Raw genomic sequence first — 23,304 nt, 5'->3', positions numbered from 1 at the left:
CCATTAACCAGTCCTCTATAACTTTTATTAGCTTGCTCTTAGTAATCAATAAAAGACATTCTCTTTCTCCCTTCACAGTTTCAGGAAGTCCTAAGTTGCTGTTCTCTCTAGGAATAGCATTCAAATACCTGGTGGGTTTTGGAAGTATTTTGTCCAGTGCTGTTGTGAATGGCAGCTGGGAGGTGGGGAGGGAGTGGAATATGCTGAAATTGCCTTGTAACTGACATCTCTAGGCCTGATGAGAAAGGAGGGGAATGTGCCCAATACTTAAGACAGGCTTTTAGCCAAAACAAATTTTGAGAATAATTTAGGATTATTCATTTCACTGAACTGACTGTAACAAACCTGTGGTCAAGAGTAAGAAGTGACTTTGATTTCAAATGTGTTTCAAAATTTTTTCTTCAAACTGAAAAACAAATAAAAAACCCCCATTCTGTTAGTGGCATAAAGCAGTTTTCCTCAGTCCATGTAAGACACAAAAGACTGAGCTTGTTCTTGAAGAATTATCCTTTGACCAGTAAACCAATACCATCCCTCCCTTTATATACTAATGAAAAGAACTTGCTCTCCACACATGGATTCAATGGGGTAGAAGCTGTCAGGAAAATCCAATGAAAGGATTAGCTAAACTCAAATAGATTAATTAGAGCCCTTGATTGTGTCTTGCTATGCAAAAGTCACAGCAAAGGGAATGGCAATGATAGTGAGTTCATCTTTACAGGTACGTGGTGGGGAGTGGGGTGAGGAAACACAAATGCAGTAGGTAAGAAGAAAAATTGAGCAGTTTCAGTCTTGTTCTTAAAAGATGCCTCGATTCCTTATCCATCTTTGTGTAGTTGAAAATGGAAACATTATAATAGGCATGGAGATTGTGGCCAGCTCCTTATGATCAAGCCACAACTCACTATTACATCCATTTTTTATCATCTTCCCTGTCACATAAGGCAACATGTCCTAGTGGCCACGGCTAGGAATTGGACTACTACTGAAGGCTTCTGGCTACCTAATACAAGGCAGGTGACTTGTTCAGTTCCCCAAACCGTAACAAACATAGCAAGTGTAACTTTGACTCTAGACCTCAGTGGAACTCTTCATTTTCCCTGTCTGAAAACCCAGTAAAGTCACCTGATTTTCAGAACTAGTGGCATTTAAGCTGTTACTAAGGGCAAACTACTGATTGTAACCATCCAAATCTTGTTCCTGATGTAGATTTTTCTATGCTTGAATTGCTAGTCATTGTATCTGCTTTCTTTGTTTGATTGAGGTATAAATAATTTGCTGTTCACGTGGAGGTGAAATTCCAAGAGTTGCTACGCACAGTGTGGAGCCTGGATTTTCTTTGCATTCATATGAGATGCAGAATTAAATCTGTGACATCAGAAATCTCTAGCCTGTGGCTGCTGAGTGGCTTTCAAACTTGTACTAGCTTGTTTTGTAGTATGCAGTCTCCTGTAGCACAATTTTTGTCCCTGCCTTCCCAAGTAAAAAAGGCCTTGACATTATTGAAAGTCTAAACAAGAAGAAAGTTTTCACTTAGAATAGGTGATTAAGCTTTTTTTTTTTGCTGTGCCAACATGTTTTACTTTATGTTGTTTTTTTATGCTGTACTGCAATATGACTTCTAAACAGAGTGATCTTGATATAGTACAAATTCTCAGGGCTTTTCAAACTTTTTAGTTAAAAAAACCCTTAATTTGGTGGGGATACAAGCTAATGCAAATAAGAAACACAATCTGCCAAATACAGCTTTTGTACAGGAAGATAAGTGACTGCTGAGGGAATATTTCTTGATAAGCTTGTGGGTGAATAGCTCTTCCCAGGATTTAAGCCAGAAATTGCTACCATTTGATTACAGTGGGAATTTGAAGAGTTTTTTGATTACAGACTTCTTTTAGCTTCCCTTCATTGCTGTCTGGGAAAGACCATGTTCCCTTCCCGCAAGTAATGCGTCTGAACAGGATATTCAAAACCATCTGTCAAAAAGTGTTCAGTGAGTACACCTGACTCTTCAAGAAAAGCTAATAGTATATGTTAAGAGGCTGCTCAAAGTGTGAGGAATCCAGTCTGAATATATAAATTACTTTGGGAGGCAGCCACTGGTCTAAAAAAACTCCCACTATATTGACCAAATTAAAGCACTTTTTTTCTTCAACAACTTTATAGAGAAAGATGTTGACTCATCTTAGAAGCTTTTTTTTTTTTTTTTAATGCCACAGAATTGGGAAGGATACACTTTACCATCCAGCATCATATTCACCATTATTTATTGCCAGCATATACAGCAAGGGCCTTCTTTGTCAGTTCTTTCAAAATCAGCAAAAGTCAATCCCTGATTCTAAACAAGCTGACTTAAAGATCACTTCTCTCTGCTTTATTTTGGGACATGCAGAGTTGGGAGGCTGGGTATATGGGGAAGTGCTGGGATCTGAGGGGGAAAAAGACTTCAGGGGAGGGAGTGAATCTTACAACTGTCTTCCTGCTGCTTAGGAGGGTGTAGCAAAAATGGAGCCAGGCTCCGCTCATCCTGCATAGGTTAAGAGGCAACAGATAGAAGTTGCAACATAGGGAATTCTAGTGAGATTTTTTTGAGGGGGAAAGCTTCACCATGAAGGCAGACAAGGAGATTGAGGGCCTAGAGAGGCTGTGGAATCTCTACCACTGTATTCAACAACAACAATAACCACAAGTTATTCAACATGCACCTGGACAAGGGCCTGTGCAACCTGCTCCAGTGCAACCTGCTCCAGTTGCCCTGCTTTGAGTGATTCCTTCCATACCCAATTATTCCATGATTCCATTTTCTTTATTAATTGGATCTATTTTGTGTAGTCTTGATGCTGACAGGATCACTGTTGAAGATGTGTTAACACTAACAATGTAATTTTCTGCAGTGCTACTGTAAAGACAGAGTAGCAGAGGGTAGAGACTCTGAGTTTCACTGTCCAAAAACTCACCTTCACAAAATCGTGTACATCTAACTTGTTTTGTGAAGGGACAACATAATCCCAAACCAGGTTTTTCCCTTTCAGCTTCCTTTTCTCCCTGTTCATCCCAACAGTTCCCTTGTACATGAAAATTCAGGAAATCTCTATTGAAAACATTCTCTGGAAGCTGTGAAGAAGACTAAATGAGTTTCTTCTGTCTGTAACATAAATAAATCCCTCTTATGCGGTGTAGGGTCTTGATGATGCTTTCTATGTGTGTTATTTTCGACTATGTGTGTTTCACCACTGTACAGCTTTTGGTGGTTTTTAATGAGTGCTGATTTACTTTATTTTTCCTCCCCCTGCCTCTTGGAGGCAGCAAAGATTTTCATGTAGCTGCCACTGTGCTATACTTGCGATGAGAAACCAGCACTGCTGGTTAACGAGCTAGGTTAGTTAACGAGCTAGGTAACTTGCTTTTGCTTTGTGTTAGGCTTGTCCTGTGAGGCAAGGGAATATTGCATGTAACTACGGTTAATCCCTTTTAAATGAAGCTTTGTTAACGAGATTAATCCTAAAACTGGTTCACAAGAAACTTGCTTTTTTAAAATCCACTCTTAAAAGTGAAAAGGATCTGATAGCAAATTCACAGGATAACTTGTATGGGAGGGGGACACATCGGAAGGTCATCTAGCCAAAACTCCCTGCTCCAAACAGGGTCAGCTATGAGGTCAGGCCAGGTTACTCATTTTGTCCAGTCTGATGTTTGAAAACCTGAACTGTAAATTTCACTTTAGGAAATGCCTCAATGAACTGCTGTTAACTAAGAATTCTGAGTTTTCATAAACATCAAATCAAGAAACTGATTACAAAAGCCAGATGGAAGATTTTGAGAGATGCCCTAGTCCTGTCATTTAGCATTACTGCTGGACTTAAAACTCAAAGCTGTCTTTTGCTACAAGATGCTTTAGTTGGTCCTGGGTTTGGGTAGCTCCAGGTGAATCAAGCTACTTCTGTGGTTTCAGTCTGACGCTTGGTAGTGTGTTTAGGCTAAGAGCCAGGACATTCCTATTGCCAGGTAGGTGATGGGTCATGTCTCTAAATGCTTCTGTGATAACGAAGACTAGAATTCAAGTGTGGACGTACTTTAGATCTGACACACCAACTGGTTTCCTGCTTGATTGAAACTTTGTACATAATGTTCTCTGTAGATTACTGGGGGGGACCCCAAATGTTCAGCTCTTCAAACTTTCAAAGTATGTGCTGAATGTTTTTAGTACAATGCTGCACCTGTTCTCAGAACAAGTTAAACTCTGAAGTATTTCAGGTAGTGTATCTTCCAATGTGGCTCATCGTTTTTAACTATTAAGAGGTTTGAAAATTGATGACTACATGTATTATGTAGAGACATTCTACAAAAAATTCATTTGTTCTAGAAATCTCACTTTTGTAAACACACGTGCTCATCTCTGAAAAATGAACACAGAGCTCTAATCAGTATCCCATGCTGGGGCTGAGGTGAAAGAAAATGAGCTAAGCAAATGTGGTGTGGAAAGGGTTACCTACCTTAGATCTTTGTGAATCAAGCTTCCACATCCCCCTCCTCTGACCCCTTAATATCTGGCTCTCACTACCCTTATGTTAGAGGCTGTTGTAGCTGACTTGTCGTGCTTTGTAATGGAGCATGAATGCAGCTAGATGAAATCTATGGTTTTTTGAAAAAACTTTTTTCTGCGGTGTGGAGGGAAGAATTAATCGTGTGTTAAGTATTTTTCCAATAACTATCACAAATACGCTCATAAGCTTCAGGCTTGGCTAAACTTTTGTGCAAAACCTGACATCTACTGGTGGGAAGCATAATTGGACTCTTAGTGTGGAGGCAAGTGCTGAAGAACCTGTTTTATTGAAGTTCTGGCCTCTTTGGCCATAGGTGTTGCATTGTGCCTTGCCCTAGAGCAAATGGCGTTTAAGCATAAATTTAAAAGTCGAAGAATTCCAGGGAAACTGTAACTGTAATATACTTACGTACAAGCATAGGTATTAATGAAGGTGATTGAACTTTGTTAACTGTATCTGCTTTGAACACATGTATAACAGCCAGATGACAAACTTCATAGGCTGTTTCAGACTAAGTTTTGTAATAGAATTAAAGACTTCATGTAGTCTCATGCTTTAAAAAAATCTAATTTTTTTCTTGTGTCTTTAAAGGCTTGCCACGGATGTACACCTTTATCCAAATGTGATTGCAGCGGAGTAAAAGGTGAAAAGGTAAATAACTTCTTTTCTTTTTTTTTTACTGGCAGACCAACACACAAACCACTGAGCCATATGCCAACTTCAGATAACTGAAACTTAAGGGTGATAGCTTTTTGTTTCTTGCTCATATGTTACTTTGATCGTAGTGTGGGCATGCACCAAAAAGCATAGCTGTTATAACAACTTCAGGTACTGGGTTGGACCAAATGGACCATCTGATGATGGTATGAAATTCTGTATGCCATTTTCTTAAGATTGGGGAGCGATGACACAAATTTCTCCAGTTATGTGGGAATGAAAAGCAGAAAAGACACAAATTCTAGCAAAATAGAAAGAATTCCGTTGTAGTGCCAAGGCCTGCCTACACTAACCAGTTAGTGTGGATGAGCTAAGGTGTGGATTGTACAATAATGGCTATGCTAGTAATGCTTCAGCAGGAATTTAAAACCAGAGTGTGGCTTGCTTTCCCACTTTTCTTGCATTACCTGCTCATAGGTAGTTGACACTCAGTAATGTGCTCTGAACTTGCGCTGTTTCTTACCTCATAACTTGTATAGCTGCATATGAAGATGATTGCTGTTGCTGGCTAGATGCTCAGCTCGACTGTGGAAGTGACACTATTCAGATACAGCTTCCCTAACATACACAGCTGCCAACCAAGTAAGCAGCTAGTAAATGGACAAACGTGTATTCTTGGATCAAGTCAAGTGAAAACCATCCCCAATCCAAAAAACAACCCTGTGTGGTTCACTCAGTGCAACAGGCTATTTTGGGCTGCCCAGACAACATCTGAAGGCCAAGAGATGCATGTTGATGTCTCGGAGCTTTCCTGCTTCCATGCATCTTTGACTTCCAGTCTCACTGCCTGAGCTCAATACATCAGTGCAGTACTTTGTGTTTCTATCACCATTATTTCTTAATGTTTTACAATTTTTTCCTTTGAGGAACAAGCAGGTACCCAACATTTCTTTTAGTTACAATGCAATATAGATACACAGCTCAGTACTTACCTGAATTGAGCCTTCTCAAGTGTGGGAGCCTTGTTGTAAGTAAATTGTGGTTAAATAGTTCCCATGTAACTGCTGCTGTCACAGGTAATGAATGTGATGTGATCACTGCAAGGAGGAGAGACTGCCTGAAATGCTTCCACTCTTAGTCTTGTAAACAGTTTGCTCAGTTTGCTTAAGATACAATGGAGTCGTCTTAAAGATGTGAACTGATAACCAAGAGTTTGATAAGCCTGTCTTATCAAACCACTTACCCTGTGTTAGCAAGGTTCTAGAAGGGCTTCAGTGCTCTAGATTACTTTCTGACACATTTCAAAGGTGATTTTTGACATAGCGTAAACAAGCGTAACCTCAAATGCATGAAACGCAATGCAGTGCCTGACGATTTTGGCACTATAATGTGCTGGCACAGAATTTTACTATTGGCCAAGGTTAAACAAGGCAGATGTCCTTCAGAGTAATTCATGGTGCCACACCTTCCATCCAGATGAGGTCAGTCCTTGCCATTCACTTGCTTTTAGTTCATCAAGTATATTCCAAATTTACATACCTAATTAAGAACAGCATACCCTTGATAGCGGGGTTTCTGAGTTAATTTGGTTAGCCAAAACATGAACCTGGTGGGGTTGGTGCATTCCTACAGGATCTTCAAATGCAGGTGGCCAAACCAGATGTATCCTAACACTAGTCACAGGGCTATTTCAGGCTTCGTTTGAAGACACTTAAGCATTAGGCTTACATTCCCAATACAATCGCAGCAGGTACAGCTTTGGAGAACCTTCCTATAATTCTAAGTTGGCCTGTTTCTGTACTAGTCACAGCTATTTTGTGAATTCAGTGAGCAAATGGGTGTTGGCTGGCTAGCATGGATAAGGAAAACCTACAAGTAAATCTGGGTTTCTAAGTAAAATAAAGTAATTATTTTCTCCTAGTGATTCAGCTTTCTCTTTATACTACTGTTGCACATGCAGGGACCATGACCCACTCGATTCATTCCAGTCCTTCAGTGTCATTTAATGACATACCTAGTCACCTTCCTCTGGAAAGAATATTTTGGGACTGTTTGTTTGGAGTCAGAGGGAGCTTTTTGTCCAGAGACAGTCAACAACTGGAGCATATGTGCCTTGTTCAAGATCCAGCTCTTAAGTGTCGCTATGTATTGTGGGTTTTGTTTCTACACCTTCAGACTGTCCTAGCCAATTGTTAAGAACTGCACTGGTGAAACTCTTCCACATTTAGTTTCCAATCTCTGTTGGCCTTTTCTGGAGTGAATTATAGCAAGTCCTGAGCAGAAGAGTGAGAAGCTTGATAACCTTTTGTGAAAAGGATTTGGGGAAGGAAAAAAAGTCTCCAGTAAAACAAGTATAACATCAGACCAAGTATTTATACAACAGTTATGCATCTTCCTGGAAAATTCCTGGGGGGCTGCAAACTGATCGGTGTAATCTTTTAGTGAAAGTTAAAAAAAACAACAAACCACCACCACCAAAACATATAAAGGAAAGCAGAGTTTCACCTATGGTAAGACTGCTTTCTCTGTCTTTTGTCTTTTTTTTTTTTTTGGTATGTCTGAGTCCTCATAGGAATTGGCGGGGGGGAGGTGTCCGAGACTCCCACTTGTTAAACTGATAGATATAATGTAAGTTTCCATCCTTAGAATGGAAGATTCACTTTGAAATCTGGGAACTGTGATTAATTTTCCACCTAAATCAAGGTAAACAGAACGTAATCCTGAGGCATGCCAGAGGGGGGTTTTGTGCATATTTTTTTTTAAACAGCCCTTCTGAAGCTTGCAAACCATTGTGTGCGTACATTATGTAAAGGAACAACGAAAAGCAAAGCCCATATTTCTTAACTATGATGTGTTGCTAGTGGAACTGGTTTGATCATACATGCACACACATTTAGTTGCCCTATAATTACAAAGCCCAAAGTATTTGATGTATTGATGGATTCAGCAGTTCAGCTCTGGGGAGAACCACAAGAGTTCTCTGCCACTGACATCCATCATGCTTTCTCTTACAAATTTTTGTTTGTTTTTTTTTACAGCCTTAAACTTTTTCTAGAGTCTTTTTCTACTACAAGACATCAAGGGCTATCTTAAGATGATTAGGTTTCCATCACATTGTACCACTTACTTAAACATTTGATGTAAGTTTCTAAACCTGATACTATCTTCAGCCTAGTTTTCTTGCAAATATTATCTTTATTCCAGCTGAATGTAAACTGCTGCAACAACAAGAAGTTTCAGGCTTTCACTTTGTATTTGACACGTGACATTTTGTGTTTCTGCTTACTTCTCCAGTGACCTCTGAACCAGGAGTCAAACTCTATAGTTTTTTGCCTCATTGGTGTATGAAGAGCATTAGACAAGGAGCTGTTTAAATAATTGGGAGATTCTGTCATTGACAATGCAACAGTGTACTTGCAGAACTACTGAAAGTCAGGCATGTACAGAACCTGGTTCTGTACTGGGAAGATGGGAAAAGCCTTGGCAAATGCACTCAGCTGAGCCCCATGCTTCTGTTCCACTGTGTTTAACTTCTGGCCCAAAACCAGCTTCTGTATCCAAGCTGCTGTCCACTTGCATTAAGTCAGCTAAGAAGCGCTGCTTTGTTCAGCTTAGCAGAGCCTGATGCATTCCTTTGGAGATTCAGAAGTAGCCTTCTTCCTAAACCTTCAGGATATCCAAATTTTAACAGATCAGGTAAAGTAATACAAACTGAACTATAACAGGAAAATTATTTTGTCTTGCCTTGGGGAGCCACAGCTCTTACTTAACTGCTTCCATGCTGCAAGTGATTCTTGTTTAACTATGCCATGAGCCCTTGTAGCATCAGTAGCATGTTATCTGTTGGAGAATCAAAGCAGAGTAAGCTTTCTTTTTTTTTTTTTTTTTTGGAAGCCCATAGTACAACAGCTGATCAAAATCAGTGCACTGAAATTTTCTTCCTCTGCTCAGGCCCACCTTACTCAAATATAAAATGGGTAGTGTAAAATTCAAACATGTCTAAAATGATATCGTAAAGAGAGGAATTTACTGGAGAGAAGTCAGTAAAAATTGATTGCAGCTGGGAGCCAGTGTGCTATTACTCACAGTAAGCTGCTCAGTAGTGAACTGGACCTGGCAAGAGTATTAAAACTGAAGTAAATGATTAAGCTGCTACATACAGGTGCTTATAGGAATTGTTCTCACTTTCCAACTGGAAGAGAAGTGTATAATTGCTTTTCAGTTAACTGGATGATGATTGGGTTTTAAATAAATATTGCTGGGCACTTTTGAGATTAACCTGCTTTAATGCTTAAAAGCTAGTTCATGGGTGAAAGCTAGCTAAAGAAATAAACACAATAGGCACTGCGTATGTGCCAGTTTCTAAGACAAACCAGTAAGACTTGCAGATTATTGGGTTGGTTTTACCCCCACTGAAAACAGGATCCAAAGATGCTGATAAGATCAGCTTTACAGAGACAGGGGAGGAGAGGGGTGGTACTGAATCTCAGCTGCTCCAGCTGATAAAGACAGAGAGCCGAGGGCTATACCAAGCAAGCTGCATGCATCTTAGTCACGAAGAGGGCACGTACCCCAAGACTGCTGTGGGTTTGCTTTGAAGTGGTAGTGCGTGCTGCTGCTGAAATAGGCTTTCATACCTTCCCTTAGCTAGGTATTCTGGTTTTTCCTCTGGGGCTTGTGTGGCCATGTTCAGAGCTGTCAGTGAACTGATCTCACTGAACACAGGTTTCTTTGTGAACTGGGTTAGTTTTCAGCCCGATCAGTTCCTTCGTGCAAGTTATGTTGCAGCACAACTATTTGTGTAGCTGTGATAGAAACACATGGCTTAAGGTGGGAGGAACCGTGTTTTTCACAGCACCTAAGGCACAGTTCCCCCTCAAAATAACTGCAAATACATGATGCTATTTTTGATGAGAAGGACTATTGGGTTCTACCCATTCAAATTCAGTTAAATTGATCAAGAAGCTGTTCTTTAGTTATTACATACAGTTAGCCCGTGGCCTTTTAAAGAACTTCAGAGGGTGTTGAGTTTACTGGGTTTGTTGATCACAATATGAGTGCAACTCCAAAGACTCAGCAGAGTCGCCATTTCCTAATATATGATCTCATACAAACCTGGTACCTGGGGCTCTGGCAAGAGCAGCTTGTATCTGAACTCTGAAGACATTTCAGATACTTTGACTTTGTATCCAGGTACAAGAAATCCATACCACTTACAAAGGAAGATTTATCTTATTCTTGGACTCTTTAGATGTCTATTCCTGGAGCTCTGAGTCTCAGAAGAAAAATACCAGTATATGTCCCCAAGATTCCTGTTTTCTTCTGCCTTTATCATGGTAAAATTGAGTACAGATGTGACCCAAGCTCAGCTTTTCTTTGCACTGTTGTATGCAAATTGCTAAGGAATAGTTAAATTCTCAGGTTTTAATCACTTCATCAAGAATTATTATTGGTGTCTGTGCTTCATAAATGTTGACCTGAACTGCGTTAACATGGCCCCTATGAAAGTTTTGCCACCCCAGCAAGTGACTGCTGACAATTAACCTCGACTGTTTCATCTTACAAAAGTCACAGATGATATTCTGAAGAAATCTGATGTATTTTGAAGAAGACAGGTCATGTCAGAGGGGATTTCTTTATTTTATTAAACTATATCTTTAACACTACTATTTGTGGCTGGTTGGTGTGTTTGTTTTGAGTGAAGTCTTAATTAGATACTATAGTTCTAATTCTGTTAAGTTTGTGTTCTTTGAGTTGAAGAAGAGTTTATGTTGACGAGTATTAGAATCTGAGGCAGCTCTTATTTTCACCCTGTCATTTAGAAAGGGAGAGAGGAATATGGCTGTTGTATCACTTCTGTACTGTAAATCTTAATGTTACTACAGACATTAGTATGTGAGTCTGGTTTTAAGTAGCCACCCGTAGTTAACTGTCTTTAGACTCTTTCTGATGTTGACTGTCTCATAGCAAGGGTGGGAAGCAATTACGTGCCTCTTGCCAAATGTTACAGCCAGCCTCTTACATGTATTTAGGCATTGAAGTGGGCTGTCCAGCTACTGCTTTCCTGAATATTTTTTTGCTCCTTTTTTTTAAGTCATCTTTTTTCCACAGGTATACCACATCTCTGTAAATAAATATTCTGGGTTTTCTCCCTGTAATATCTATTTATAAATATTTAGGTTTCAGGAAGAAATTCTAGAAATGTAAATTACTTGTGCATGCTTTGGAACTGCATCTATCTCCAATTTCTTAATTACTTGTGACCTGTTATTAGAGTACTTGGAACTATGTCAAATTTTTCTGTATCCCTGTTTAATTGGTTATACCTTTCTGCAGCTTAAAGCATAATTTTAGGGTGTTTCCCAACTATTTTTTTTTTCCTCTTCCTATCCCCTTAGCAGCAGTCATGTTCAAGCTTATACGCTGACAGTTTTGCCACATCTTTGAGGCTGTTTGAGGGCAGTTGCTTTGCCAGCTACTCTGGAATTATCACTAAATGAAAACAGAATCTGACTCCTCACTCATTCCCCAAGGAACTGATGGTTATAGCTGATGCATCTTTATTCTGCTATGGAAAGAATCCTGTACTTTTAGGACTGAAAGATGAGATCTGAGTTGACCTAAACCTTTCCTATTTATGTTTCTCTTTATCTTCTAGTCTGAAACAAAAAGAATCCAAACTTCCTCAGTTCTTTCTGTGCAAGCAAAACTGGCTAGTGACTGTTAGTTCTTGCATCTATAAGAAGATACATTGCACGCTACCCAGGGACTTCAGTCTCATCACATCCCCATAATGTCCTTTTTTTTGGTGTTGACTTTTTGGGAAATACTTTTCCAATGTCTCTCCAGTTTCAGTATGTTCTTGCAAGGCAGCAGGCAGTTTTTCCTGGCAAATTTGTAGCATCTTGAATCTTCATGAGAAGAGTACAGTATATATAAGGTGTGCAATAGGAAAAGTCTGGAGGCAGAAGCAATATCTGAAAACGGCTCTCACAGAATCCTTCTATATGCTATTCATGTAGAAGACAATTAAAAAAAAAATCCTCCCAACATCATCTTTATTCCAGAGAGCTGGATCAGCTTGGTTTCTCCCCCACATTTCTTTCTCCAACCAATTTTTTGATCAAAAATAGTGATTATAGTGCAGCTATTTCCTCTGTAATGAGTTTGGTACAGTTCCCTTGGGAAGCATCTGGTGCAATCCCTCAGCTGTCCCCAAGCATAGTCCTTCAAATCATCTGTTCACCCTTGGGGGTAATTTGCTGGTAAACTCCACAGGAGTTGCCCTGGGAACAGTTTCCTCATGCAAGGCTCTCATTGTTGCTGCTCACTTTCAAAGTGGGCTTGCAAAATACTCATTTCATAGTTTCAATAATGCAGCTTACTAGCATCATCTGTTGCCTCCTGTATTTCTCTTGCTTAACTCTTTGGCTTCATATGTTCCTCTTTTATTTTAAATGCCATGGCTTCCCAGTTCTGTGACTACTTAGACCGGAGACCTCGGAGTAGTTGCATTTTAGAGAACAGTTTTTCAGCCTTAAACAAGGCCAAACCTCTGCAAGAAGTCTGTTCTAGTAACCATTTGCAGATGTTACTTTCTCTAACAAAAATGTGAAGTGTGACCAAGTTGAGATTAGTAGGCATTGTGCAGCCTAGCTAGCACCTGACACCTCTGACGTGCCTCTTGTACGCAGGTGTGTTTCCTTAGTGTGCAAACACAGTTCTTGCCAGAGCTTGCTCCAAAGTCTGGCTCTGTCTAATGTTTTCCTTATCTGGCACTCCCAAATTCCTCATTCTCTCTCCTGCAGGGACACACTAACCCTTTCATATCCTGGCCTGAGATAGTAACACTCCTCCACAGTCTTGTTTTTCAGAGGGGGTAGCACACCAGCTGTATAGCTGCGAAAGTGCAGCCTGGCGCTTTGTGTGCAAAAAGTCAGTCTGGACCCTGACTGTCAGACTTAAGCCTTGATTTATGATGCAATTCAGCATTTCTACCGGGAGAAAGGATGTCTATCCTGTATAAGGGAGCAATATGAGACCTATGGTAAAAAAGGAGTATGTTTACACTTCCATGAATAGAAAACCAGCTTTAGCAGACCAGTTCATGAGCTGCCCATTCCTATCCAAGGAATCCTTCTGAGTCTTACTGTGTAGGTAGGACTAAGTTCAGCATAGTTGTTTCCTCTGGAAGGCTGCAGCTCTTGCTTGCACACAGCCTTTAATATCTCATCCAAAAGGTTTTCCTCTTGTATTTCCAAGGAAGCAGTTTAGCAAGTACTAGAAAAGAAGACAGGAAAAGAAATCCTGTTTACTTTCTCTGATTTTTTTTTTTGTGAGATCTCAGCATCTTTTAAATGTTTGAATACAACTTCTAAGTTCCTGATTCCCACAGTGGAATGCAGAGCACCTACCTAAGCAGTACAGTGAAAAAATTAGGATTTAAGAATGAGACTTAACACTGCTGTCATGCTTAGCGTATAGCTGCTTATGGAAAATAAAGGGGAGATGAGCAAGCCTTAATATTGCCTTTTGCGCCTTGTGCTCAAGGCTGCAGTTAAATGCTTCTGTCTGCTTGCAATCCTCTGTCTTCAGTTCTCTGCTACTTTCTTCTTGAAGATGGGAGATTGCTGGTTTGGTTCTTTCATCTGGCTGAGGAAAGCTAGGCAGGACCTCCCAAGATCCTAGAGAGTGCCATAGCTGGTAGGCTGCCAGATAATAGATGTGGGAACTACTACTCCCATTCTTGCTGAAGCAGTGCAAGAAAATAAAAATTTAGGATGGATTGGTTTAAAGAGAATGTGCAAAAGCCTGCACAACTCTAACCCGGTGATTAAGATGCTCGTTAGGATGGAGCATTTCTTTGGCAGTTCCTGTAGCTGTCATGAAAAAATAATTGGGGTAAATGATCAGGCAGTTTTTTGCAGGTAGGAAGCAGACCTACCAACCGAACCCAACCTATCTGTAGAGTAATGAGGAATAATGCTGAATAACTGCCTGTTTCGTAAGCAGTTGCCTATACTGGTTGATGTAACAGAGCTGTAGGAAATACCTGTTTATGCAGTTGAAAAGTGTACAATAATGTATATATGCACAAAAACGTGTATTAATTCTGGTATTTCTTAACTTTTCTGTACCGATTGAAACCTTGATATTTACTGATTTTTGTGAATCTATGACATGCAATGAATAAAGTATTTTATGAGTATGCAGCTATGCATATTCTGAAACTAGGTAAGTGACATTGTCAACTTACACTGACAAGTTAGGGGGCAGTATATGATGGTATATGGTATTTGTTACGTTACTGATTGGCTTTCATGGCTAATCATTGCACAAATATTTAGCAAAATGTGGTCGTCGCTTGAGAGTTTATGGTTTTAGCAGGAGGTGACAGATAAAAAGAGTAAGAAACATTATTTTTTGCTGTCTTGTGACTGTCTCACTTGATTTTGATTGAAAGCACCTTGGGCTGGAACCCTGTTTATGTTCAGTATTTCTAAAGTGTTTAGCCTTCAGTGCATGGCCAGTCTCTTAGTTGTTTTTATATTATCACAGACTGGTTTGGGTTGGGAGGGGCCTTAAAGACCATCTGGCTCCAGCCCGTGCCACAGGCAGGGACACCTTCCACCAGACCAGGTTGCCCAGAGCCCCGTCCAGCCTGGCCTTGGGCACTGCCAGGGATGGGGCACCCACAGCTGCTCTGGGCAGCCTGGGCCGGTGTCTCACCACCCTCACGGTGAGGAATTTCTTCCTAATAGCTCATCTAAATCTCCCCTCTTTCAGCTTAAAGCCATTGCCCCTTGTCCTATCACTACATGCCCTTGTGAAAGCTCCCTTCAGCTTTCCTGCAGCCCCCGTCAGGCACTGGCAGGCTGTGCAGGGTCTCCCTGGAGCCTTCTCCTCTCCAGGCTGAACCACCCCAACTCTCCCAGCCTGTCTGCACAGCAGAGCTGCTCCAGCCTCTGAGCATCTTCATGGCCCCTCCGGCCTCCCTCCGACAGGTCCGTGTCCTTCGTGTGCTGGGGCCCAGAACTGCACGCAGCGCTGCAGGGGGGTGTTAGGACAGCACGAAGCAGAGGGGGAGAATCACCTGCCTTGACCTGCTGGTCACACTTCTTTTGGTGCAGCCCATGATACAGTTGGCTTTCTGCTCTGTGAGCACATGTTGATGGCTCATAGTTGATTTTTAATCCACCAATGCTCCCAAGTCCTTCTTCTCAGGGCTGCTCTCCATCCGTTCTCCACCCAGCCTGTACCTCAACCCATGTGCAGGACCTTGCACTTGGCCTTGTTGAACTTCATGAGGTTTGCAGGGGTCCACCTCTCAAGCCTGTCACAGTCCCTCTGGGTGGCACCCCTGCCCTCCAGCATGTCGACCACCCCACACAGCTTGGGGTCGCAGCAAACTTGCTGAGGGTGCACTCAGTCCCACTGTCCGTGTTGCCAACAAAGATGTTGAACATTGCCAGTCCTGATTCTGACCCCTGAGGAACACCACTTGTCACTGGTCTCCACTTGGACATTGAGCTGTTGACCACAACTCTTTGGAGTGTGACCACCCAGCCAATTCCTTATCCACCAAGTTGTCCATCTGTCAAATCCATGTCTCTCCGGTTTAGAGACAAGGGTGTCATGCGGGACAATGTCAGATGCTTTGCACAAGTCCAGGCACATGACATCAGCTGCTCTTCCCTTATCCGCCACTGCTGTAACCCTGTTGTAGAAGGCCAACAAATTTGTCAGGCATAATTTGCCCTTAGTGAAGCCATGTTGGCTGTCACCAGTCACCACCTTATTTTCCACATGCCCTAGCATAGTTTCCAGGAGGATCTGCTCCATGATCTTGCAACTGTGAAGACCAAACAACAGTCACCGTATAGCAGCTGGCTATACCCTGCACAGAGTTTTTATAGGTATCGCAGCAGAGGTGAATTTTTGGGAGAGACTTAATAATCAATAAAGCTATGTTTTTGTAGGAAGGGGGAAAGAGTTCTGTGTATTTAAGCAGTGCAGGAGAAACAGATGTTTGAATTATTTTGGTAAGTAGGTGGCTTAAATACTGGATAAACTTCCTATGAAACCTGTTTAAGTGAAGCGGTTAAAGGCAATGTATGTGTATTTTCAGGAATTTCTGTAGCTGAGCAGGTGAGATGTTTAATCGTAGTGTTTGCTTCTTTGTCTGACTTCCTACAGAAAACTGGAAAGATAATGTGTTTTATGAATTTTTCAATCATAACTTGTGCTTTTGTCATGTTACACCTCCGCTATGATGTTTTCTCTTTTTGTAGGGTGAAAGGGGATTCCCAGGCTTGGAAGGACAGCCAGGTTTGCCTGGCTTTCCAGGACCAGAGGGACCTCCTGGTCCAAGAGGCTCAAAGGTAAGTCCCAATTCACTTGAATTGGATGAAAATTCTAGGTAGTGTTTGCTTGCTGATAGTGCAGATGCTAAATCATTCCAGAACTCCAGATTATCATTGATTTCATAGTCAAAATCTTCAGATGTTGGGATATGACAGGTTTTCTGTTGGATTGGTTTGAATAGTCAACCAGAGGAAAAAGATTGCTCAAAGTTTCCTGTTCTTCACCTACACACGTGCTTGCAAACACTACATGTGCACTTGTATCCTCTCACTAGGTACTGCAGATTAAGGTTAAAGAACAGGTTTGGCAAGGTGCTGTAATGTAGTTTTATTAGTCCTTGTGATAATGCGCTCCATTGCTTAGTTTACTGGTAAGAGTGGTGCTGGGCTGTCAGCTGCCCGGAGGGGTCCCACCACAGGGGTAAACTGTTGTTTGCACCTGGTGGCATTCCTGGCTTGGTTTTGGGTGAGGCAATGCAAATGAAGGCCTCGCTGAACCCATGCACAGACAACTGAGGAATGCTCCTTGCTTTCCTTGGAGGGTTTTGATTTATTTTTATTTGCTACTGAATTACATCATTATGCTCAGATGATGTAATATAGCATTAAAATGTTGAAAAACCTTCCTCTAAATGCATTTATGTTTAGTATACACAAGATTATCCGGCATCTACCATTTATTTTGCAAATGCTCACAGTATAAACTAACAGAAGCACAACAAAAAGAAGCAAAGAGAAAAGTAGGTAGGTGATAAGAAAAAAACCAAAAGGCGACACTAAAAGAAAAGATAAATTGGATATAATGAGAGTGAAACCACAGGAGGGTCTTGGATTAGAAACGCTGATTATATTTTTATTTCATAAATGCCTTTTCTTCTCAAGATTTTTATAAGAAGTTCTGCGTTATCCATAATACAAAATAATCCTGGTACGGTGTCCATCACGTTTAGTGTTGTATGTCTCGTGTTGCCCACAAGAGGTCACTGTGGGATATTGGATGACAGCACATGCCCGGTACCTGCGTGTAAGCAATCTTAAATAGCTTTTTAAAAAAACATTTCCTTTGAGTCATGGTTTGTCAGCTGTAACAAATACTTTTCAATTCAAAGTCCAAAGCCCAAAATAAAATAACTTTGAACACTTTTACTCGGGAAATTACAACTAATAAAGCTTTTAGTCCACTTATATAAACGCATAGAAGAAATTGTATTATGCGTACAGTTTCATTTGATAGAAAGGCAGACTGCAAAACTTGAGTGTGTTTTGTTTGTTTGTTGGTTTCTTTTAGGGTGATGATGGACTTCCAGGGCCTATTGGACCCAAAGGAATCAGAGTAAGTGTTGATGCAGTTTTGGGGGATATATTGGAATTATGGGTAAAGACTGCCAAGCATGGAGTGTGTCCTCACAGAAGTGGTGATTTATGGGATGAAAAAATCAGCTTAAATCTGAAGAATAATTTATCTACCAGCTAGAAAAGATTGTATTACATTTTACGAGTAATATAAGGTTACATAAGTAATACAAAATTCTGTATTGCTTGATTTACATTCTTACCATTACTATAACTCATTAGGGAAAGTGGCCCCAATATTTGTTTGATCTGTTTTACTATACCGAACCTAAACATGTGGCAATAACTTTGCTTCAGTTTATTCTGAAGTAGACACTGTATACATAGGGTCGGTATGGGAGAAGCCGATTTGTCTTGAAATCCTTTAGGTTTTGTGCCTTTGCTTTTTCTTCTTGTCAGACCCCTCAGCTGGTGACAATTGATGTATCTCTGACTTCATTGAGACACATCCATTTTCCATACCATGAGTGTTCATTTGTTTTCTGACTATATCTTCATAGTATTACTTTAGTTGTTCTGCATTGTCTTCTCTATGTTTTTGTGGATATTTCGCTGATAAAAGGGTAAGAACCTTGATGGCTGTCCAGCATGGCATTCTTTTTTTACTGGTGATTCAGATGTTTCTGTTTTTCTTTACTCACATATGCACAAATAGGTTGCATTTACATTTAATAAAATCTTGGTAAATCCTTTTGCACTTCCATTCATACCATACTGTTTAAAACATATGTGGTTAATTTCCTTCTAGGGACCACCAGGGCTTCCAGGATTTCCAGGAACACCAGGGCTTCCTGTGAGTAGGAATGAACTGTATAGATATGAATCTATTCCCTTTTGTCTTTCAGGCCCAGAAGAACATCCTGCAAGCTAATTCTCCTTTCCTTTTTTTCACTTTAAAGGGATTACCAGGGCAAGATGGGCCACCAGGACCTCAGGGTATCCCAGGATGCAATGGAACAAAGGTTGAATCTCTTTAAAATTCTTAATGATGCATCCACAATACAATGGAGTTCTTGTTCTCCTGCCTGTAGCCAATAGGTTTAGTTTCTTATGTGCAGCAGTACTTGTCATTACTGAGTTGTGCAGGTAATTCTAAGACAATGCAGATTTACACATGCATCTGAGAGAAGGGGTCATGGTCTGGTGTGTAAAGCCCAAATTTTGCCAGAAATTGGCAGCACCGAGCCACAACATATATATACAACCAACTTATATACACTGCAACCAGTGTAGTTAAATTCTTTGTTCTAATCCTTAATTTTATAGCTAACAAGTGAGAGGAGTGTCGGATAGTTGGATCATACGCTGTATGTCATTTTTGTAGTAGACTCATGCTGCCAAAGAAAACTCATTACCTAACAGTGGGACTTTTTAATTATCAATTTTTAATAATATTGCATTGAAGATACTGATTCAGTATCCTTCTTGAAAGGAGTCACTTTTATTCTAACGTGTTACTTAGCTTCACATTATGATCGTTCCATAAGAGAAATTGATCTTTTATAGCATTATATCTGTTTTCCATCTCTGTAGTATAGTACTTTGCCTGGAAGTATGTGGAAATATCTAAATATGGAAAGCTCTGTTTCAATCATTTGTGTGATTTAACAAACTATATATAGGCTTTTTATATTTATTGTTTATATATTTAATGTTTGTTTATATTTGTTTGGTTTACTTTATCCTATAGCTTGTTGCAATACAATTTGCTTCTCTGAAGTCATAAGCTAACAATGAAATTGGACTTTTCAGTCAAAATTTGTTTATCTGGTTGTGTTATGTTTTGATTAATTATTTTCTTCATCCCTAAGGGAGAGCGTGGATTCCCAGGCAGTCCAGGTTTTCCTGGTTTACAAGGGCCTCCTGTAAGTAAAAGATTTCCTGATCAGCTCCCTGTAATCCATTGAAAGACTTATACTTAGGTCTGTGAAAGATCAGATAAATATCAGCCTCTTTTTGCAGTTCTTATGTACTTTTAATAAATAAGAATCTATTTTTTTTATGGTTAATCAGAATTCTAGATATCCAATAAAAGTGAGGTTTTCTGCTGCATGCTGTGGTAAAGCTAATAAAAAGCCCTTTGAATTCTCATATGCTGAGATGCTTTGCCACCTGCAGAAAAATACAAATACATGTATATGTGTCAGAGAAGAACGATCTTGATACTGTCATCCTGTACATCTAAAGATTCTTACTGGTGATTAGTGGGGCAAAAAAAGACAGTGTAGGATGTTTTCATTGGAAAACACAAGGTTGTACAGCAGAGTGACTGTCAGAACCAAAGTACAAACAGAAGGAAATGCAGTAGACAGTACAGATAACAGGAGACAATAAAGAAACAAATTGCTAGGAAATGGAAATGTAGTCCCTTTAATGCTCAGCATTCAGTGTGAAAGTACTGTCATTTTTCCACTTGATTCTGAAGATGATAAAAATTTATTTTCTTCTATTTCATATCTTTTTTTAGATTTCTGTCTTTAATGCTTGCCTCATGGTGTAGATCTGATTACCGGTTTGCAAGTGACATACCAAAGATTTATTTCTATTGATCTTTTTTTATTTTTTGTTTCTTTTAAACAAAGGGACCCCCTGGTCTGCCAGGTATGAAGGTAAGTGTTCTGTACTCACACATCACAGTATTAACCAGGCACAGGTGTGCATTGTGATCAGTGCGATCTGACATAAATAACCTACTTGCTTTTATGCAAGACCATGGACTCCACTGGAATCTGGAGTGACGTTCTGCAGAAAGCTTAGTGTTTCTAGGCCACTCCAGTGCAACTAACTGGAAATTCTGCAGTAGCTTTACTCAGTTTTTAGTCAGTAGTTCCAGAAGTAGTAGATTGTTTTCTGAAGCTGGTTTCCTTGCAAGTGTGAGAGACAGTGTCTGTTTGTATTGTGAGGCATCGAGTTAGGAAAATGCCTATGAAAACCCAAATGCACCAGTAGTCTACCGGTCCGTGCTCAAGAACACTACTAGACACTATGCAATAATAACTTACAACATCCAGTGAAGAGAATAGTGCAACAGCTTACATTCCTTTTGAAAACATGCTTTCTACTGTGTAGAAAGTACATAGATGTAGATAGTACATAGATGGCTTTTTCTTCTAATGTAAGTAGTCTCATAGTTTGACTTTGGACCTTAAGGACCTCTCCTATTTTTTAAGGGGTGGGGGGTTTTTTTGTATGCTTGACCTATTTGAGCATGGGCCAAAACATCAGGTTTGATTCAAATCTATTTGAAAGGAAACTTGACCCACAGAATTATTTCAATAAACTCAAGGACAGCATAACACTGGTGCTGGCAAATTGTGACTATTAAGCTGAATTGTTTTTCTCAGTGACTTTTCTTCCAAATTGTTTTAAAGATAATAAAAGGTAAGCTGATCAGAACATACACTTTTAAAAGAAAGATATTCCCTGAAATTAATAAGAAACTGTGCTTCAGTGTAGAACATGAAGCATGACTTTTATAACAGTATACTCAGCATTAATCTCATGAGGTTGGACATTGCAAAAAGCTGAGTGAGCCTTTTTTCTGTTGTGTCCTATCCACAGCTTTCCCATGGAGCTAGAATGTCTCTTTCTTTATTTGTATTTCAATCCCTTAATCTTTTGGAATTTAAATCAATGATGATACATTTGTACATACAAAAAAAAAGAGCTTTTAATAGTTGGCACTTTAGCCATTTAAAGAATCCTCATCTCTCCTAAAAAGAGCTGTTCTTGGAGAATCTTGTACTACTTATATTAAAGAGTACTGCTAGGGTGTAGCGTAACTCTTAGTCTCTCAGAGTCTTAAGAGCCTTTATGCATCCTTTGGAGTCAGAATGGTGGTAAAGAATTGTAAAATGTACTATTAATTAAAGTTAACTCTTCTTCTTCCAGGGTGAAGCAGGTGAAATAATTACATCCTTCCTGCCAGGACAGAAGGGCGACCCCGGATTTCCAGGTCTTCCAGGGATACCTGTAAGTTGAGTAAAGTACTATTAGGCTGTGTTCTGCCAAAAAGATAAGATGAAAAGCATTTGCATTACAGGACAATTGGAACATTTGGTGCTAGGGGATCCATACGTTTATGTGGAGAAGCAGGGCTCACATTTAATATACCTCTAGTTCATGGCCCGAGGGAAAGTAAGTGCCTCCGTGTTGCTTTTAATAGAGTGATGCACAGAGGCCAGAAGGGTCCCTGGTCAGGAAAGTGGTATCCAGCAGACAGCAGTACTCACAGTTACTGACTTGCTTCTCTGTTCCCTCTGCATTTTTACCCCTTCCTAGACATTCTCTGTATCAGTTCTGGAGTTCCTTTCCCTTCTTCACCCTGAGGTAAAGCCAGAAACATCTGCCTTTCTGGCCTGTAGCCACTATTTTGGGTGGTGAGAAGAGAGGGTTACGTCTCAGCTGTTCTCTTCATGTTGTACCTCCTGAACAGTGTTTCTGTTCTCCCAGCAGTCTTCTGTGAAAACAGCTAGTGACTCCAGGCCCTGTGCTTCCCCACTGAGCCATTCATTGCTTTAGTGGAAGAACAAGGGGAGCAGAAAATGAGTCTATCGGCCTGGACTGGACAGCAGCCAGACTCCCATTTCCTGGTACAGAGAGGCAAGCCCCAGGCTATTCTGACCAGACTGAGCCTGTTAGCATTTCTGTTCCTCTGATCTGTGCTTCCCTATTGTCTGTTTCTGGCTGGGAGGAATCACAAATACAAAGTGTTTTGTTGTTCTCTCTCAGTGCATGAAGAGAAAGAAAGAGCAAAAGTAGTTCAAAAGAAACAAAAAAGCATTCCCTTATCCAAGCCAAAGACATGTATTGATGTTGAGAGCAGAACACTCCTAACATGATGTACACTTCTTTAGGCCTTTCCACAAGGACAGATTGGTAGGTTAGTGGTCAGCTTCTTTGATTGGACATGTATGGAGTGCCGGCTGTTGAGGTTTTTTTACCTTTTTTACCTCACTGGTTTGGTCTTTTTGATAAAAAGGTGCTTTTCTCATAGCCTCCTCAATTTTCTCAACAGGGCCCACCTGGCGCCATGGGAATACCAGGTCCAATTGGCCCTCCAGGGCCCCCAGGTTTGACAGTAAGTTTCTTTAACCTGTTACCCATAAAGTGTTAAATGGGGCGGTTACTTCTTTGTTTCACATGCTCAAAGGCAGGTCAATAAAGTGCAGAAATCTTGGTAGTCAAGACTTGGTATGAAGACAACAGGAACCGTGCATCCAGTTCACCCTGGAGCTGCTACTGTACACCTTTGAATGCGATATGTTTGAAACAGCCTGTTCCCAGGCCTCTTCTCCTTTAAATCAGGCTGAATTGTGGTGCGGGCTCCTTGTTTGTGTGAAACCTGAGGGACAAAACAGCTTATTTAGACCAGGATCATTCTTCCTTCA

The 23,304-nt window shown here is 40.4% G+C and overlaps 1 protein-coding gene across 5 annotated transcripts in view; it reads left to right on the top strand.

Annotated features, from left to right (window-relative positions):
* The window catches only part of COL4A5 (collagen type IV alpha 5 chain), a 92,174-nt gene that overhangs the window by 20,436 nt on the left and 48,434 nt on the right, over positions 1–23,304 (top strand). For all 5 annotated transcript variants that reach the window (XM_037407930.1, XM_037407927.1, XM_037407929.1 and 2 more), the window contains exons 2-10: positions 5,133–5,192; positions 16,490–16,579; positions 17,850–17,894; positions 18,663–18,707; positions 18,814–18,876; positions 19,726–19,779; positions 20,497–20,523; positions 21,806–21,886; positions 22,932–22,994. In XM_037407930.1, coding sequence (XP_037263827.1) covers positions 5,133–5,192; positions 16,490–16,579; positions 17,850–17,894; positions 18,663–18,707; positions 18,814–18,876; positions 19,726–19,779; positions 20,497–20,523; positions 21,806–21,886; positions 22,932–22,994 — 528 coding nt within the window. The remainder of the gene's footprint in view (positions 1–5,132; positions 5,193–16,489; positions 16,580–17,849; positions 17,895–18,662; positions 18,708–18,813; positions 18,877–19,725; positions 19,780–20,496; positions 20,524–21,805; positions 21,887–22,931; positions 22,995–23,304) is intronic.

Source organism: Falco rusticolus, chromosome 14 (genome assembly GCF_015220075.1).
Source record: "Falco rusticolus isolate bFalRus1 chromosome 14, bFalRus1.pri, whole genome shotgun sequence".
Lineage (NCBI taxonomy): Eukaryota > Metazoa > Chordata > Aves > Falconiformes > Falconidae > Falco > Falco rusticolus.
The sequence above is the reverse complement of the archived record's forward strand: the minus strand, read 5'-3'. Positions and strand labels throughout refer to the sequence as shown.